Below are 16,635 nucleotides of genomic sequence, written 5' to 3' on the forward strand. Positions count from 1 at the left end.
GAGTGCCGCACTGTGGGAGGGTCAGTACTGAGGGAGCGCCGCACTGTCGGAGGGTCAGTACTGAGGGAGCGCCGCACTGTGGGAGGGTCAGTACTGAGGGAGTGCCGCACTGTGGGAGGGTCAGTACTGAGGGAGCGCCGCACTGTCAGAGGGTCAGTACTGAGGGAGCGCCGCACTGTGGGAGGGTCAGTACTGAGGGAGCGCCGCACTGTGGGAGAGTCAGTACTGAGGGAGCGCCGCACTGTCAGAGGGTCAGTACTGAGGGAGCGCCGCACTGTGGGAGGGTCAGTACTGAGGGAGCGCCGCACTGTGGGAGAGTCAGTACGGAGGGAGCGCCGCACTGTCAGAGGGTCAGTACTGAGGGAGCGCCGCACTGTGGGAGGGTCAGTACTGAGGGAGCCCCGCACTGTGGGGGTGTCAGTACTGAGGGAGCGCCGCACTGTGGGGGGGTCAGTACTGAGGGAGCGCCGCACTGTGGGGGGGTCAGTACTGAGGGAGTGCCGCACTGTGGGAGAGTCAGTACTGAGGGAGCGCCGCACTGTCAGAGGGTCAGTACTGAGGGAGCGCCGCACTGTGGGAGGGTCAGTACTGAGGGAGCACCTCCGGTCAGGGTCTCTCCGGTCACCTCACAATTCCCGTCACGAGAGTGACTCCCGGGAAGGCGCTCGAGACGGAATTCCTTACCTTTCCCAATGCCGTGTACTCGATGGACATCTCGCGGAAGAAGAAATAGATGAAATATCCGTGTTCAATCACGTGGACAAAATGGGGCTCTGTTTTAAAAACACAGAGTTGGCAATCAAGACGGTCAGTTAACACAAAACGTGGACAGGTTTTCACTGAGTGTAGAGGGAGTTTTACTCTGTATCTAACCCCGTGCTGTACCTGTCCTGGGAGTGTTTGATGGGGACAGTGTAGAGGGAGCTTTACTCTGTATCTAACCCCGTGCTGTACCTGTCCTGGGAGTGTTTGATGGGCACAGTGTAGAGGGAGCTTTACTCTGTATCTAACCCCGTGCTGTACCTGTCCTGGGAGTGTTTGATGGGGACAGTGTAGAGGGAGTTTTACTCTATATCTAACCCTGTGCTGTCCCTGTCCTGGGAGTGTTTGATGGGGACAGTGTAGAGGGAGCTTTACTCTGTATCTAACCCTGTGCTGTACCTGCCTGGGAGTGTTTGATGGGGACAGTGCAGAGGGAGCTTTACTCTGTATCTAACCCTGTGCTGTACCTGCCTGGGAGTGTTTGATGGGGACAGTGTAGAGGGAGCTTTACTCTGTATCTAACCCTGTGCTGTACCTGCCTGGGAGTGTTTGATGGGGACAGTGCAGAGGGAGCTTTACTCTGTATCCAACCCCGTGCTGTCCCTGTCCTGGGAGTGTTTGATGGGGACAGTGCAGAGGGAGTTTTACTCTATATCTAACCCTGTGCTGTCCCTGTCCTGGGAGTGTTTGATGGAGACAGTGCAGAGGGAGCTTTACTCTGTATCTAACCCCGTGCTGTACCTATCCTGGGAATGTTTGATGGGGACAGTGTAGAGGGAGCTTTACTCTGTATCTAACACCGTGCTGTACCTGTCCTGGGAGTGTTTGTTGGGGACAGTGTAGAGGGAGCTTTACGCTGTATCTAACCCCGTGCTGTACCTGTCCTGGGAGTGTTTGATGGGGACAGTGTATAGGGAGCTTTGCTCTGTATCTAACCCCGTGTTGTACCTGTCCTGGGAGTGTTTGTTGGGGACAGTGTAGAGGGAGCTTTACGTTGAATCTAACCCCGTGTTGTACCTGTCCTGGGAGTGTTTGATGGGGACAGAGTAGAGGGAACTTTACTCTGTATCGAACCCCGTGCTGTATCTGTCCTGGTAGTGTTTGATGGGGACAGAGTAGAGGGAGCATTACTCTGTATCTAACCCCATGCCGTACCTGTCCTGGGAGTGTTTGATGGGGACAGTGTAGAGGGAGCTTTACTCAGTATCTAACCCCATGCCGTACCTGTCCTGGGAGTGTTTGATGGGGACAGTGTAGAGGGAGCTTTACTCTGTATCTAACCCCGTGCTGTACCTGTCCTGGGAGTGTTTGGTGGGGACAGAGTAGAGGGAACTTTACTCTGCATCTAACCCCGTGCTGTACCTGTCCTGGGAGTGTTTGATGGGGACAGTGTAGAGGGAGCTTTACTCTGTATCTAACCCCGTGCTGTACCTGTCCTGGGAGAGTTTGATGGGGACAGTGGAGAGTAAACTTTACTCTGTATCTAACCCCGTGCTGTATCTGTCCTGGGAGTGATTGGTGGGGACAGAGTAGAGGGAGCATTACTCTGTATCTAACCCCGTGCTGTACCTGTCCTGGGAGTGTCTGATGGGGACAGTGTAGAGGGAGCTTTACTCTGTATCTAACCCCGTGCTGTACCTGTACCGGGAACGTTTGATGGGGACAGTGTAGAGGGAGCTTTACTCTGTATCTAACCCCGTGCTGTACCTGTCCTGGGAGTGTTTGATGGGGACAGTGTAGAGGGAGCTTTACTCTGTATCTAACCCCTTGCTGTACCTGTCCTGGGAGTGTCTGATGGGGACAGTGTAGAGGGAGCTTTACTCTGTATCTAACCCCGTGCTGTACCTGTACCGGGAACGTTTGATGGGGACAGTGTAGAGGGAGCTTTACTCTGTATCTAACCCCGTGCTGTACCTGTCCTGGGAGTGTTTGATGGGGACAGTGTAGAGGGAGCTTTACTCTGTATCTAACCCCTTGCTGTACCTGTCCTGGGAGTGTTTGATGGGGACAGTGTAGAGGGAGCTTTACTCTGTATCTAACCCCTTGCTGTACCTGTCCTGGGAGTGTTTGATGGGGACAGTGTAGAGGGAGCTTTACTCTGTATCTAACCCCGTGCTGTACCTGTCCTGGGAGAGTTTGATGGAGACAACAAAGAACAAAGAACAAAGAAATGTACAGCACAGGAACAGGCCCTTCGGCCCTCCAAGCCCGTGCCGACCATACTGCCCGACTAAACTACAATCTTCTACACTTCCTGGGTCCGTATCCTTCTATTCCCATCCTATTCATATATTTGTCAAGATGCCCCTTAAATGTCCCTATCGTCCCTGCCTCCACTACCTCCTCCGGTAGTGAGTTCCAGGCACCCACTACCCTCTGCGTAAAAAACTTGCCTCGTACATCTACTCTAAACTTTGCCCCTCTCACCTTAAACCTATGCCCCCTAGTAATTGACCCCTCTACCCTGGGGAAAAGCCTCTGACTATCCACTCTGTCTATGCCCCTCATAATTTTGTATACCTCTATCAGGTCGCCCCTCAACCTCCTTCGTTCCAGTGAGAACAAACCGAGTTTATTCAATCGCTCCTCATAGCTTATGCCCTCCATACCAGGCAACATTCTGGTAAATCTCTTCTGCACCCTCTCTAAAGCCTCCACATCCTTCTGGTAGTGTGGCGACCAGAATTGAACACTATACTCCAAGTGTGGCCTAACTAAGGTTCTATACAGCTGCAACATGACTTGCCAATTCTTATACTCAATGCCCCGGCCAATGAAGGCAAGCATGCCGTATGCCTTCTTGACTACCTTCTCCACCTGTGTAGCCCCTTTCAGTGATCTGTGGACCTGTACTCCTAGATCTCTTTGACTTTCAATACTCTTGAGGGTTCTACCATTCACTGTATATTCCCTACCTGCATTAGCCCTTCCAAAATGCATTACCTCACATTTGTCCAGGTTAAACTCCATCTGCCATCTCTCCGCCCAAGTCTCCAGACAATCTAAATCCTGCTGTATCCTCAGACAGTCCTCATCGCTATCCGCAATTCCACCAACCTTTGTGTCGTCTGCAAACTTACTAATCAGACCAGTTACATTTTCCTCCAAATCATTTATATATACTACAAAGAGCAAAGGTCCCAGCACTGATCCCTGTGGAACACCACTGGTCACAGCCCTCCAATTAGAAAAGCATCCCTCCATTGCTACCCTCTGCCTTCTATGGCCTAGCCAGTTCTGTATCCACCTTGCCAGTTCACCCCTGATCCCGTGTGACTTCACCTTTTGTACTAGTCTACCATGAGGGACCTTGTCAAAGGCCTTACTGAAGTCCATATAGACAACATCTACTGCCCTACCTGCATCAATCATCTTAGTGACCTCCTCGAAAAACTCTATCAAGTTAGTGAGACACGACCTCCCCTTCACAAAACCGTGCTGCCTCTCACTAATACGTCCATTTGCTTCCAAATGGGAGTAGATCCTGTCTCGAAGAATTCTCTCCAGTAATTTCCCTACCACTGAAGTAAGGCTCACCGGCCTGTAGTTCCCGGGATTATCCCTGCCACCCTTCTTAAACAGAGGAACAACATTGGCTATTCTCCAGTCCTCCGGGACATCCCCTGAAGACAGCGAGGATCCAAAGATTTCTGTCAAGGCCTCAGCAATTTCCTCTCCAGCCTCCTTCAGTATTCTGGGGTAGATCCCATCCGGCCCTGGGGACTTATCTACCTTAATATTTTTTAAGACACCCAACACCTCGTCTTTTTGGATCACAATGTGACCCAGGCTATCTACACCCCCTTCTCCAGACTCAACATCTACCAATTCCTTCTCTTTGGTGAATACTGATGCAAAGTATTCATTTAGTACCTCGCCCATTTCCTCTGGCTCCACACATAGATTCCCTTGCCTATCCTTCAGTGGGCCAACCCTTTCCCTGGCTACCCTCTTACTTTTTATGTAAGTGTAAAAAGCCTTGGGATTTTCCTTAACCCTATTTGCCAATGCCTTTTCATGACCCCTTCTAGCCCTCCTGACTCCTTGCTTAAGTTCCTTCCTACTTTCCTTATATGCCACACAGGCTTCGTCTGTTCCCAGCCTTTTAGCCCTGACAAATGCCTCCTTTTTCTTTTTGACGAGGCCTACAATATCACTCGTCATCCAAGGTTCCCGAAAATTGCCGTATTTATCTTTCTTCCTCACAGGAACATGCCTGTCCTGTATTCCTTTCAACTGACACTTGAAAGCCTCCCACATGTCAGATGTTGATTTGCCCTCAAACATCCGCCCCCAATCTATGTTCTTCAGTTCCCGCCTAATATTGTTATAATTAGCCTTCCCCCAATTTAGCACATTCATCCTCGGACCACTCTTATCCTTGTCCACCAGTACTTTAAAACTTACTGAATTGTGGTCACTGTTACCGAAATGCTCCCCTACTGAAACATCTACCACCTGGCCGGGCTCATTCCCCAATACCAGGTCCAGTACCGCCCCTTCCCTAGTTGGACTGTTTACATATTGTTTTAAGAAGCCCTCCTGGATGCTCCTTACAAACTCTGCCCCGTCTAAGCCCCTGGCACTAAGTGAGTCCCAGTCAATATTGGGGAAGTTGAAGTCTCCCATCACCACAACCCTGTTGTTTTTACTCTTTTCCAAAATCTGTCTACCTATCTGCTCCTCTATCTCCCGCTGGCTGTTGGGAGGCCTGTAGTATACCCCCAACATTGTGACTGCACCCTTCTTATTCCTGATCTCTACCCATATAGCCTCACTGCCCTCTGAGGTGTCCTCTCGCTGTATAGCTGTGATACTCTCCTGAACAAGTAGCGCAACTCCGCCTCCCCTTTTACATCCCCCTCTATCCCGCCTGAAACATCTAAATCCTGGAACGTTTAGCTGCCAATCCTGCCCTTCCCTCAACCAGGTCTCTGTAATGGCAACAACATCATAGTTCCAAGTAGTAATCCAAGCTCTAAGTTCATCTGCCTTACCCGTAATGCTCCTTGCATTAAAACATATGCACTTCAGGCCACCAGACCCGCTGTGTTCAGCAACTTCTCCCCGTCTGCGCTGCCTCAGAGCCACACTGTCCCTATTCCCTAGTTCTCCCTCAATGCTCTCACCTTCTGACCTATTGCTCCCGTGCCCACCCCCCTGCCATACTAGTTTAAACCCTCCCGTGTGACACTAGCAAACCTCGCGGCCAGGATATTTATGCCTCTCCGGTTTAGATGCAACCCGTCCATCTTATACAGGTCACACCTGCCCCGGAAGAGCTCCCAGTGGTCCAGATAACAGAAACCCTCCCTCCTACACCAGCTGTTTAGCCACGTGTTTGTCTGCTCTATCTTCCTATTTCTAGCCTCACTGGCACGTGGCACAGGGAGTAATCCCGAGATTACAACCCTCGAGGTCCTGTCTTTTAACTTTATGCCTAGCTCCCTGAACTCCTGCTGCAGGACCTCATGCCCCTTCCTGCCTATGTCGTTAGTACCAATATGTACAACGACCTCTGCCTGTTTGCCCTCCCCCTTCAGGATTCCCTCTACCCGTTCGGAGACATCCTGGACCCTGGCACCAGGGAGGCAACATACCATCCTGGAGTCTCTTTCACGTCCACAGAAGCGCCTATCTGTGCCCCTGACTATAGAGTCCCCTATAACTATTACTCTTCTGCGCTTTGACCCTCCCTTCTGAACATCAGAGCCAGCCGTGGTGCCACTGCTCTGGCTGCTGCTGTTTTCCCCTGATAGGCTATCCCCCCCGACAGTATCCAAAGGGGTATATCTGTTCGAGTGTAGAGGGAGCTTTACTCTGTATCTAACCCCGTGCTGTACCTGTCCTGGGAGTGTTTGATGGGGACAGTGAAGAGGGAGCTTTACTCTGTATCTAACCCCGTGCTGCACCTGTCCTGGGATTGTTTGATGGGGACAGTGTAGAGGGAGCTTTCCTCTGTATCTAACCCCGTGCTGTACCTGTCCTGGGAGTCTTTGATGGGGACAGTGTAGAGGGAGCTTTCCTCTGTATCTAACCCCGTGCTGTACCTGTCCTGGGAGTGTTTGATGGGGACAGTGTAGAGGGAGCTTTCCTCTGTATCTAACCCCGTGCTGTACCTGTCCTGGGAGTGTTTGATGGGGACAGTGTAGAGGGAGCTTTACTCTGTATCTAACCGCGTGCTGTACCTGTCCTGGGAGTGTTTGATGGGGTCAGTGTGGAGGGAGTTTTACTCTGTATCTGATTAATCTTTTCATTATTAGATGCTGTCCAGGGCGCCCTGGAACATTTATCTATCCAAAGCTGGAAAGTGGGCTGGTGGAGGAGGGGTTTGAGATTCAGTTTAAGAGTGGAATCATTTTACCTTTGAGCCATTTTGAATCGTGTTTGAATGTCCGCAGAACCGGACTCTCGCCCAGGCTCCGATAAATCACCGCATCACTCGCCAGGAAGTCCGTCATGGTTGCAGAATACAGGTTGCCTTCTGGAGGAAATTCAAACACAGGTCGTGAGATCCCTCTGTAGGCCTCATCCACTCCCTATCTCGGTAACCTCCTCCAGCCCCCACACCCCCTCCCTATCTCTGTGACCTCCTCCAGCTCCCTACACCCCCTCCCTATCTCTGTAACCTCCCCCAGTCCCTACATCCCCTCCCTATCTCTGTAACCTCCAGCCCCTACACCCCCTCCCTATCTCTGTAACCTCCTCCAGCTCCTACACCCCCTCCCTATCTCTGTAACCTCCTCCAGCCCCTACACCACCTCCCTATCTCTGTAACCTCCTCCAGCCCCTACACCCCCTCCCTATCTCTGTAACCTCCTCCAGCCCCTACACCCCCCTCCCTATCTCTGTAACCTCCTCTAGCCCCTACACACCCCCTCCCTATCTCTGTAACCTCCTCCAGCTCCCTACAACCCTCCGAGATCTCTGCTCTCCTCCAATCCCGGCCTCTCGAGCGCGCCCCCCCCCCACCCCCCCCACCCGCTTCCCATCGCTCCGCCATTGGCGGCCGTGTCATCAGCTGCCTGGGGGGGGGGGGGGGGGGTGAGCTCCTACATTCCCTCCCTAAACCTCTCCACCTCTCTCTCTCTCTCGCCCTCTCTCTCTCCTTTAAGACTTTCGTTACAATCGGCGCCATTTGAAATGAAATGAAAATCGTTTATTGTCACAAGTAGGCTTCAAATGAAGTTACTGTGAAAAGCCCCTAGTCACCATATTCCGGCGCCTGTTCGGGGAGGCTGGTACGGGAATTGAACCGTGCTGCTGGACTGCCTCGGTCTGCTTTAAAAGCCAGCGATTTAGCCCAGTGTGCTAAACCAGCCCCACCAGCACGGTAGCACAGTGGTTAGCACAATTGCTTCACAGCTCCAGGGTCCCGGGTCCGATTCCGGCCTCGGGTCACTGTCTGTGCGGAGTCTGCACGTCCTCCCCGTGTCTGCGTGGGTTTCCTCCGGGTGCTCCGGTTTCCTCCCACAGTCCAAAGATGTGCAGGTTAGGTGGATTGGCCGTGCTATATTGCCCCTTAGTGTCCAAAGATGTGCGGGTTAGGTGGATTGGCCGTGCTAAATTGCCCCTTAGTGTCCAAAGATGCGCAGGTTAGGTGGATTGGCCGTGCTAAATTGTCCCTTAGTGTCCAAAGATGTGCAGGTTAGGTGGATTGGCCGTGCTAAATTGCCCCTTAGTGTCCAAAGATGTGCGGGTTAGGTGGATTGGCCGTGCTAAATTGCCCCTTAGTGTCCAAAGATGTACAGGTTAGGTGGATTGGCTGTGCTAAATTGCCCCTCAGTGTCCAAAGATGTACAGGTTAGGTGGATTGGCCGTGCTAAATTGCCCCTTAGTGTCCAAAGATGCGCAGGTTAGGTGAATTGGCCGTGTTAAATTGTCCCTTAGTGTCCAAAGATGTGCAGGTTAGGTGGATTGGCCGTGCTAAATTGTCTCTTAGTGTCCAAAGATGTGCGGGTTAGGAGGATTGGCCGTGCTAAATTGCCCCTTAGTGTCCAAAGATGTGCAGGTTAGGTGGATTGGCCGTGCTAAAGTGTCCCTTAGTGTCCAAAGATGTGCAGGTTAGGTGGATTGGCCGTGCTAAATTGTCCCTTAGTGTCCAAAGATGTACAGGTTAGGTGGATTGGCCGTGCTAAATTGTCTCTTAGTGTCCAAAGATGTGCGGGTTAGGTGGATTGGCCGTGATAAATTGCCCCTTAGTGTCCAAAGATGTACAGGTTAGGTGGATTGGCCGTGCTAAATTGCCCCTTAGTGTCCAAAGATGTACAGGTTAGGTGGATTGGCCGTGCTAAATTGTCCCTTAGTGTCCAAAGATGTACAGGTTAGGTGGATTGGCCGTGCTAAATTGCCCCTTAGTGTCCAAAGATGCGCAGGTTAGGTGGATTGGCCGTGCTAAATTGCCCCTTAGTGTCCAAAGATGTACAGGTTAGGTGGATTGGCCGTGCTAAATTGTCTCTTAGTGTCCAAAGATGTGCAGGTTAGGTGGATTGGCCGTGCTAAATTGCCCCTTAGTGTCCAAAGATGTACAGGTTAGGTGGATTGGCCGTGCTAAATTGCCCCTTATTGTCCAAAGATGCGCAGGTTAGGTGGATTGGCCGTGCTAAATTGTCCCTTAGTGTCCAAAGATGTGCAGGTTAGGTGGATTGGCCGTGCTAAATTGCCCCTTAGTGTCCAAAGATGTGCGGGTTAGGTGGATTGGCCGTGCTAAATTGCCCCTTCGTGTCCAAAGATGTACAGGTTAGGTGGATTGGCCGTGCTAAATTGCCCCTTAGTGTCCAAAGATGTACAGGTTAGGTGGATTGGCCGTGCTAAATTGCCCCTTAGTGTCCAAAGATGCGCAGGTTAGGTGAATTGGCCGTGTTAAATTGTCCCTTAGTGTCCAAAGATGTGCAGGTTAGGTGGATTGGCCGTGCTAAATTGCCCCTTAGTGTCCAAAGATGTGCAGGTTAGGTGGATTGGCCGTGCTAAATTGCCCCTTCGTGTCCAAAGATGTGCGGGTTAGGTGGATTGGCCGTGCTAAATTGCCCCTTAGTGTCCAAAGATGTGCAGGTTAGGTGGATTGGCCGTGCTAAATTGCCCCTTCGTGTCCAAAGATGTGCGGGTTAGGTGGATTGGCCATGATAAATTGCTCTTGGTGTCCAAAATTGCCCTTAGTGTTGGGCGGGGTTACTGGGTTATGGGAATAGGGTGGAGGTGTTGACCTTGGGTAGGGTGCTCTTTCCAAGAGCTGGTGCAGACTCGATGGGCCGAATGGCCTCCTTCTGCACTGTAAATTCTATGATAATCTATGATTTGTTCCCCATTCCCTCATTTTTCCTCACGCGGATTGGGGGGGGTCAAATCTTTTTGGATTAACCCACCCTCAAGGAATTTTGGGATGCTTCGCTGATGTGAAATGCTTTGTAGGAATGCACGTCTCCCCGCTCCCAGCGGTGAATTAATTCCGCAGTCGGGCCCCGGGACTTGGGGGAGGCAATCGGTTCCTGAAAACCGCCTTGTACGGAACGCCGTAAGTCGGAAGCCGTTTTCCCATCGGATCGATGGGATAGACAGTGGATTGGTCCCCGAACGAGGGCCAGCTATCGTGCCTGGGGCGCCCAGGTTCTGGATTCTTGCCCTGTCAAGTCGCTGTGGCGGGTGTTGTTGCCTGCATGCCTTTGCGCAAGTTCCTCGGTCCTTGCTGAGCGGATAGCGGGGTGGGGGACGGTTAACGGAAGCTGCACCCAGCTGGGGAGTCGTGGTGCCGCCCCGCGCACTACCTACCGGCGAAGAGGGCGACGTTGGTCTGTTTGGTGTCGAAGGGGCAGCGGGCCTGCCCGTTCACCTCCTCGCCCTCCTGCACCAACGATTCCATCTGGGGAAGTAAAGGGAGAGTGAGGGTTGGCGAATTTCGACATGGGGGTGGCGGGATACGCAAACATCGGGCGAGGGAAGACTGGCGTGTCCCCTCAGGGTTGCGCCATGTCCCCCCCGAACATTAACTGTCACCTGCGTTCTGTCCCGTTCCTTCAGAGAGCTACCCCACGGCGCCACCACTGGCCAACGTCCGAAATTACACCGTTACCCACAACTGTTTACATATGGGCGAGATTCTCCAACCCCCCCCCGCCGGGTCGGAGAATTGCCAGGGGCTGGCGTGAATCCCGCCCCCGCCGGTTGCCGAATTCTCTGCCACCGGATATTCGGCAGGGGGCGGGGAATCGCGCCGCGCCGGTTGGCGACCCCCCCCCCCCCCGATTCTCCGGCCCGGATGGGCCGAAGTCCCGCCGCTGAAATGCCTGTCCCGCCGGCGTAGATTAAACCACCTATCTTACCGGCGGGACAAGGCGGCGCGGGCGGGATCCGGGGTCCTGGGGGGGGGCGCGGGACGATCTAACCCCGGGGGGTGCCCCCACGGTGACCTGGCCCGCGATCGGGGGCCCACCGATCCGCGGGCGGGCCTGTGCCGTGGGGGCACTCTTTCCCTTCCGCCTCCGCCACGGTCTCCACCATGGCGGAGGCGGAAGAGACTCCCTCCACTGCACATGCGCGGGAATGCCGTCAGCGGCCGCTGACGCTCCCGCGCATGCGCCGCCCGGAGATGTCATTTCCGCGCCAGCTGGCGGGGCACCAAAGGCCTTTCCCGCCAGCTGGGCGGGCGGAAATTCGTCCGGCGTGGGCCTAGCCCCTCAAGGTTGGGGCTCGGACCCCCAAGATGCGGAGCATTCCGCACCTTTGGGGCGGCGCGATGCCCAACTGATTTGCGCCGTTTTGGGCGCCAGTCGGCGGACATCGCGCCGATACCGGACAATTTCGCCCAGAATTTCCATTCCGAATGTTCGCAATGCGCCGCGGGGCTAGGGTTAGGGCTAGGGTAAGGGGGAATCTCAGTGTTAAAGGTGGGGCAAAACGAGCTTGTCTTGGATTTTAGGCACGGGGGAATATTTGCTTGTGGTCATTTAGGGAGGATATTCCGTGTGGGAGGAGTTGGTCGGAGTGAGGCTGTGTGGGGGGGGGGGGGGGGGGAGAGAGGGAGTCCGGACACACGTGTGTGTGTGTGTGATTGTGTCCCGTGTGGGAGCGCACATCTTCCGCGTGGGGGGTTCGTGTGTTCTCTGTGCTTGGTCCCGTGTTGCATGCGGACAAATGGGCAACCTGCCTCACAGAAAACCGCCCCGGTACAAGCGTGCGATGAGGAAGACGGTGGATTGTTGGCCTTCGTTGCAAAGGGAGAGGGGCGTTGTGCGGCCCTGAATATATTAATGCCGGATTAGACAGATTTCCGATCAACAAGGGCGGGGGGGGGGGGGTTTGAGGGGGTGTTAAGGGGGGAGAAGCGGAAAAATGGACACCTGACCACTATATCGGCCGTGACCTTATTGAATGGGGTGGGGGTGTGGGGGGTTGTCGCTGGTTCGAGGGGCCGAGTGGCCTTCTCTCACTCCCGTTCCTTACGATCTTGCGCGCCGCACGCGCCAAGCAGCATGGCGGTCCCTATCCGGCCTCGCAATGGCCATTCTCACCTTGTAATCCCGACAGACCGGATTGAAGGCATTCGTTCCGCAGGCGAACAGGATCCGATCACTCCGAGGGACCAGCACACGGATAAAGTTGCGGACACTCGTCCTGAGGAGATAGGGAGGGGGGGCGGAGGCGAGCGGAGCGGTTAGTCAGAGGCTTTCGTTCTTCGCAACAAGACGGGAAATGGTCCAGGCCACCAGGAGCAGCAGGCCCCTTGCCACTGGTCTCCTAGCAACATGGCTCCCGAGTAGGCCCGAAGCCTGACTGCTTTCGTAACCTCTTGAGCATCATTGGTTGAAGGCCCCCAGGGATTGGAGGGTGCGAGTTGGCGGTGGGGGAGCGGGGGTGGGGGTGGGGGGGGTGGGGGGGAGGGGTGTGGGGGGGGGGGGGGGGGGGGGGGGACATTTCTCCAAATAATTCGGGCATGCTTTTTATTTCCCAACTATTCCCGGAGTTTCACAGGCCCCTGGTGCGATCCACGATCGCCAGCCCCTTGGCCGTCTTGTTTATGGAGTGTCCCAGAGTCTTGGATAGCGGGGCTGATGCACTGTGAGTGGCATCACAGCCCCGCTTACCGCGTGATTGTTTCTTTAAATTCAATTGACAGTTGCTCGCAGAGTGTGAAACAACCAACCTCACTCTCTCTATTTGACCCCACATCACCTCAGGTTGGTAGCGGGGGAGAAGGTTTGCGGTGAGGGTGGGGGGGGCAGTGATGGACGGAGGATCCAGTCACTTCTGGGGTACGTATTTTCGGACAGAGAGAGAGAGAGGCAGACAGAGAGAGAGAGAGAAACAGAGAGAGAGAGAGAGAGAGAGAGAGAGATGGAGATAGAGAGAGAGAGATACAGAAACAGAGGCTGAGAGAGAGAGAAGCAGAGAGAGAGAGAGTCAGAGAGAGAGAGCGCGAGACGGAGCGAGAGAACGACAGAGAGAGAGACGGAGAAAGAGAGACAGAGAGAGAGAGAGCGATACAGAGAGCGAGAGACAGAGAGAGATGGAGATAGAGAGAGAGATACAGAAACAGAGGCTGAGAGAGAGAGAGAGAGGCTGAAAGAGAGAGAGAGAGACTGAGAGAGAGAGACAGAGAGTGAGAGAGAGACAGAGAGATGGAGATAGAGAGAGAGATACAGAAACAGGGGCTGAGAGAGAGGGAGAGGCAGAGAGAGAGAGAGAGAGAGGCAGAGAGACAGAGAGAGAGCACGAGGTAGAGCGAGAGAAAGACACAGAGACACGGAGAAAGAGAGAGAGAGAGCGATACAGAGAGAGAACTGAGAGAGGGAGGGAGACGGAGAGAGACAGAGAGAGAGAGACAGAGAAAGAAAGATGGAGAAAGAGAGACAGAGACACAGAGAGAGAGACAGAGATAGAGGGAGAGATACAGAGAGAGAGAGGCTGAGAGAGGGAGGGAGATGGAGAGCGAGAGAGACAGAGGAGAGAGAGGTAGAGAGATGGAGAGAGAGAGAGATAGAGACAGAGAGAGAGAGAGAGAGACAGAGAGAAAGAGAGACAGACAGAGAGAGACGGACGGAGAGTCAGAGAGAGACGGAGAGAGACAGAGAGAGAAAGATGGAGAAAGAGAGACAGAGACACGGAGAGAGGGAGATGGAGAGAGAGAGACAGAGGAGAGAGAGGTAGAGGTAGAGAGAGACGGAGAGAGAGAGAGAGAGACAGAGAGAGACAGAGAGAGAGACAGAGAGAGAGAGAGAGAGAGACGGAGAGAGAGAGAGTGAGAGAGAGAGAGAGAGAGACAGAGAGAGAGACAGAGAGAGAGCGAGAGAGACGGGGAGAGAGAGAGAGACAGACAGAGAGAGAGAGAGAGACAGAGAGAGAGAGAGAGAGAGAGAGACGGAGAGAGAGAGAGTGAGAGAGAGAGAGAGGGGAAAGATCGTACCTGGGTCGCTTTGAAGGGACCCGGCTCCCAAATCCAGGGTCGGCCCCCAATTGAGATGGAGGGGGTCAGGGGTGGGGGCGGGATGGGCTATGGCCGTGGGCTCCCCCCCCCCCCCCCCCCCCCCCCGCCCCACAAGGTTACTCACGTGGTGTTTGCCCCGCATGGCGCAGTTCTGCATATCGCTAGGCCTCGTCTTCCACACAACTCTCTGTAGAAGCAAAGGGAAAAGCCACATGTGACTCCTTCCCCACCAGAGTCAGGAGCCCCACCCCAGCCCCCACCAGCAGCACATCACCCCCCTCCCCTCCCCCACTGCGGTCAGGCTTCGTGACGAAACCGGGGTCTCTTAAAGGGCCAGAGTGACCCACCGCTTCCACCCGGTACCCTTGGCCCCGTCAACCATAGTTGGCAGAGGCTAAGGTGGTCAGGGCCCTAATGCCGCCTCGGGCTCCCGGGCCCACCCCTGGGTTCCCACGTCGATCGTCCCTCTCCGGTTCAAACATGGCGGCTTTCAACAGGGCACCAAGCATTGTCACTGAGTCCAAAGATCGTATTTCGGATGCCCACCCTGGACACTCAATTGCCTAATCTAGGCCGACATTCCCCGTCCCAGAGGGTCATTATTGAGGGGTTACGACACTGGCGGAGGGTCAGTACTGAGGGAGTGCCGCACTGTCGGAGGGTCAGTACTGAGGGAGCGCCGCACTGTGGGAGGGTCAGTACTGAGGGAACGCTGCACTGTCGGAGGGTCAGTGCTGAGGGAGTGCCGCACTGTGGGAGGGACAGTACTGAGGGAGCGCCGCACTGTGGGAGGGTCAGTGCTGAGGGAGCGCTGCACTGTGGGAGGGTCAGTACTGAGGGAGCGCCGCACTGTGGGAGGGTCAGTGCTGAGGGAGCGCTGCACTGTGGGAGGGTCAGTGCTGAGGGTGTGCCGCACTGTGGGAGGGTCAGTGCTGAGGGAGCGCCGCACTGTGGGAGGGTCAGTACTGAGGGAGCGCCGCACTGTGGGAGGGTCAGTACTGAGGGAGCTCCGCACTGTGGGAGGGTCAGTACTGAGGGAGCGCCGCACTGTGGGAGGGTCAGTGCTGAGGGAGCGCTGCACTGTGGGAGGGTCAGTGCTGAGGGAGCGCCGCACTGTGGGAGGGTCAGTGCTGAGGGAGCGCCGCACTGTCGGAGGATCAGTACTGAGGGAGCGCCGCACTGTGGGGGGGGTCAGTGCTGAGGGAGCGCCGCACTGTTGGAGGGTCAGTACTGAGGGAGCGCCGCACTGTCGGAGGGTCAGTGCTGAGGGAGCGCCGCACTGTGGGAGGGTCAGTACTGAGGGAGCGCCGCACTGTGGGGGGGTCAGTGCTGAGGGAGCGCCGCACTGTTGGAGGGTCAGTGCTGAGGGTGTGCCGCACTGTTGGAGGGTCAGTACTGAGGGAGCGCCGCACTGTCGGAGGGTCAGTGCTGAGGGAGCGCCGCACTGTGGGAGGGTCAGTACTGAGGGAGCGCCGCACTGTGGGGGGGTCAGTGCTGAGGGAGCGCCGCACTGTCGGAGGGTCAGTGCTGAGGGAGCACCGCACTGTCAGAGGGTCAGTGCTGAGGGAGTGCCGCACTGTGGGAGGGTCCGTACTGAGGGAGCGCCGCACTGTCAGAGGGTCAGTACTGAGGGAGTGCCGCACTGTGGGAGGGTCCGTACTGAGGGAGCGCCGCACTGTGGGAGGGTCCGTACTGAGGGAGCGCCGCACTGTCAGAGGGTCAGTACTGATGGAGCACCGCACTGTCAGAGGGTCAGTACTGAGGGAGTGCCGCACTGTGGGAGGGTCCGTACTGAGGGAGCGCCGCACCTTCAGAGGGTCAGTACTGAGGGAGTGCCGCACTGTCGGAGGGTCAGTACTGAGGGAGTGCCGCACTGTCAGAGGGTCAGTACTGAGGGAGCTCCGCACTGTCGGAGTGTCAGTGCTGAGGGAGGCCACATTTCCTGTCCCAGATCAGGTGGGGAAGGAAGGGGTAGTGTGGCGATGGCGGAGGACGTTCCCGTTGTCTTTGGCTCTTTGACAACCGAGAAACAACAAATTAGGCAGATTGGCCCTAAGTGTGTCGAGTCACACGCCCCCTCGGAAAATATTTAGCGCTGGTCTGTACTTACCCGACGAGGAATGAGGTCTTCCTGAGGATTGAGGCCGAGGTCGAAGGAATAGATATGGTCCCTATTCCAAAAAGAAAGGTTAACAATTGACAAACTGAATGTTTAGTTCATGCCGAGAATCAATTTCAATTTCTCAGGGTACTGAATCGAATCTATTAATCGCAAACTGCTACTAGTGCATCTCCCGTGGCATTGCTCACCATCATCGAGGGAGGGGTCTGTCACTGTGTTACACCCGTGGCATTGCTCACCATCATCGAGGGAGGGGTTTGTCACTGTGTTACACCCGTGGCATTGCTCACCATCATCGAGGGAGGGGTTTGTCACTGTGTTACACCCGTGGCAT

At 54.9% G+C, this 16,635-nt stretch overlaps 1 protein-coding gene across 1 annotated transcript in view; it reads right to left on the minus strand.

Moving 5' to 3' along the window:
• The window catches only part of LOC140402866 (semaphorin-6D-like), a 34,977-nt gene that overhangs the window by 12,301 nt on the left and 6,041 nt on the right, over positions 1-16,635 (minus strand). The window contains 7 exon segments of the mRNA XM_072490490.1: positions 685-773; positions 7,127-7,246; positions 10,528-10,618; positions 12,267-12,359; positions 12,361-12,369; positions 14,304-14,366; positions 16,290-16,350. Coding sequence (XP_072346591.1) covers positions 685-773; positions 7,127-7,246; positions 10,528-10,618; positions 12,267-12,359; positions 12,361-12,369; positions 14,304-14,366; positions 16,290-16,350 — 526 coding nt within the window.

Source organism: Scyliorhinus torazame, chromosome 26, assembly GCF_047496885.1.
Source record: "Scyliorhinus torazame isolate Kashiwa2021f chromosome 26, sScyTor2.1, whole genome shotgun sequence".
NCBI lineage: Eukaryota > Metazoa > Chordata > Chondrichthyes > Carcharhiniformes > Scyliorhinidae > Scyliorhinus > Scyliorhinus torazame.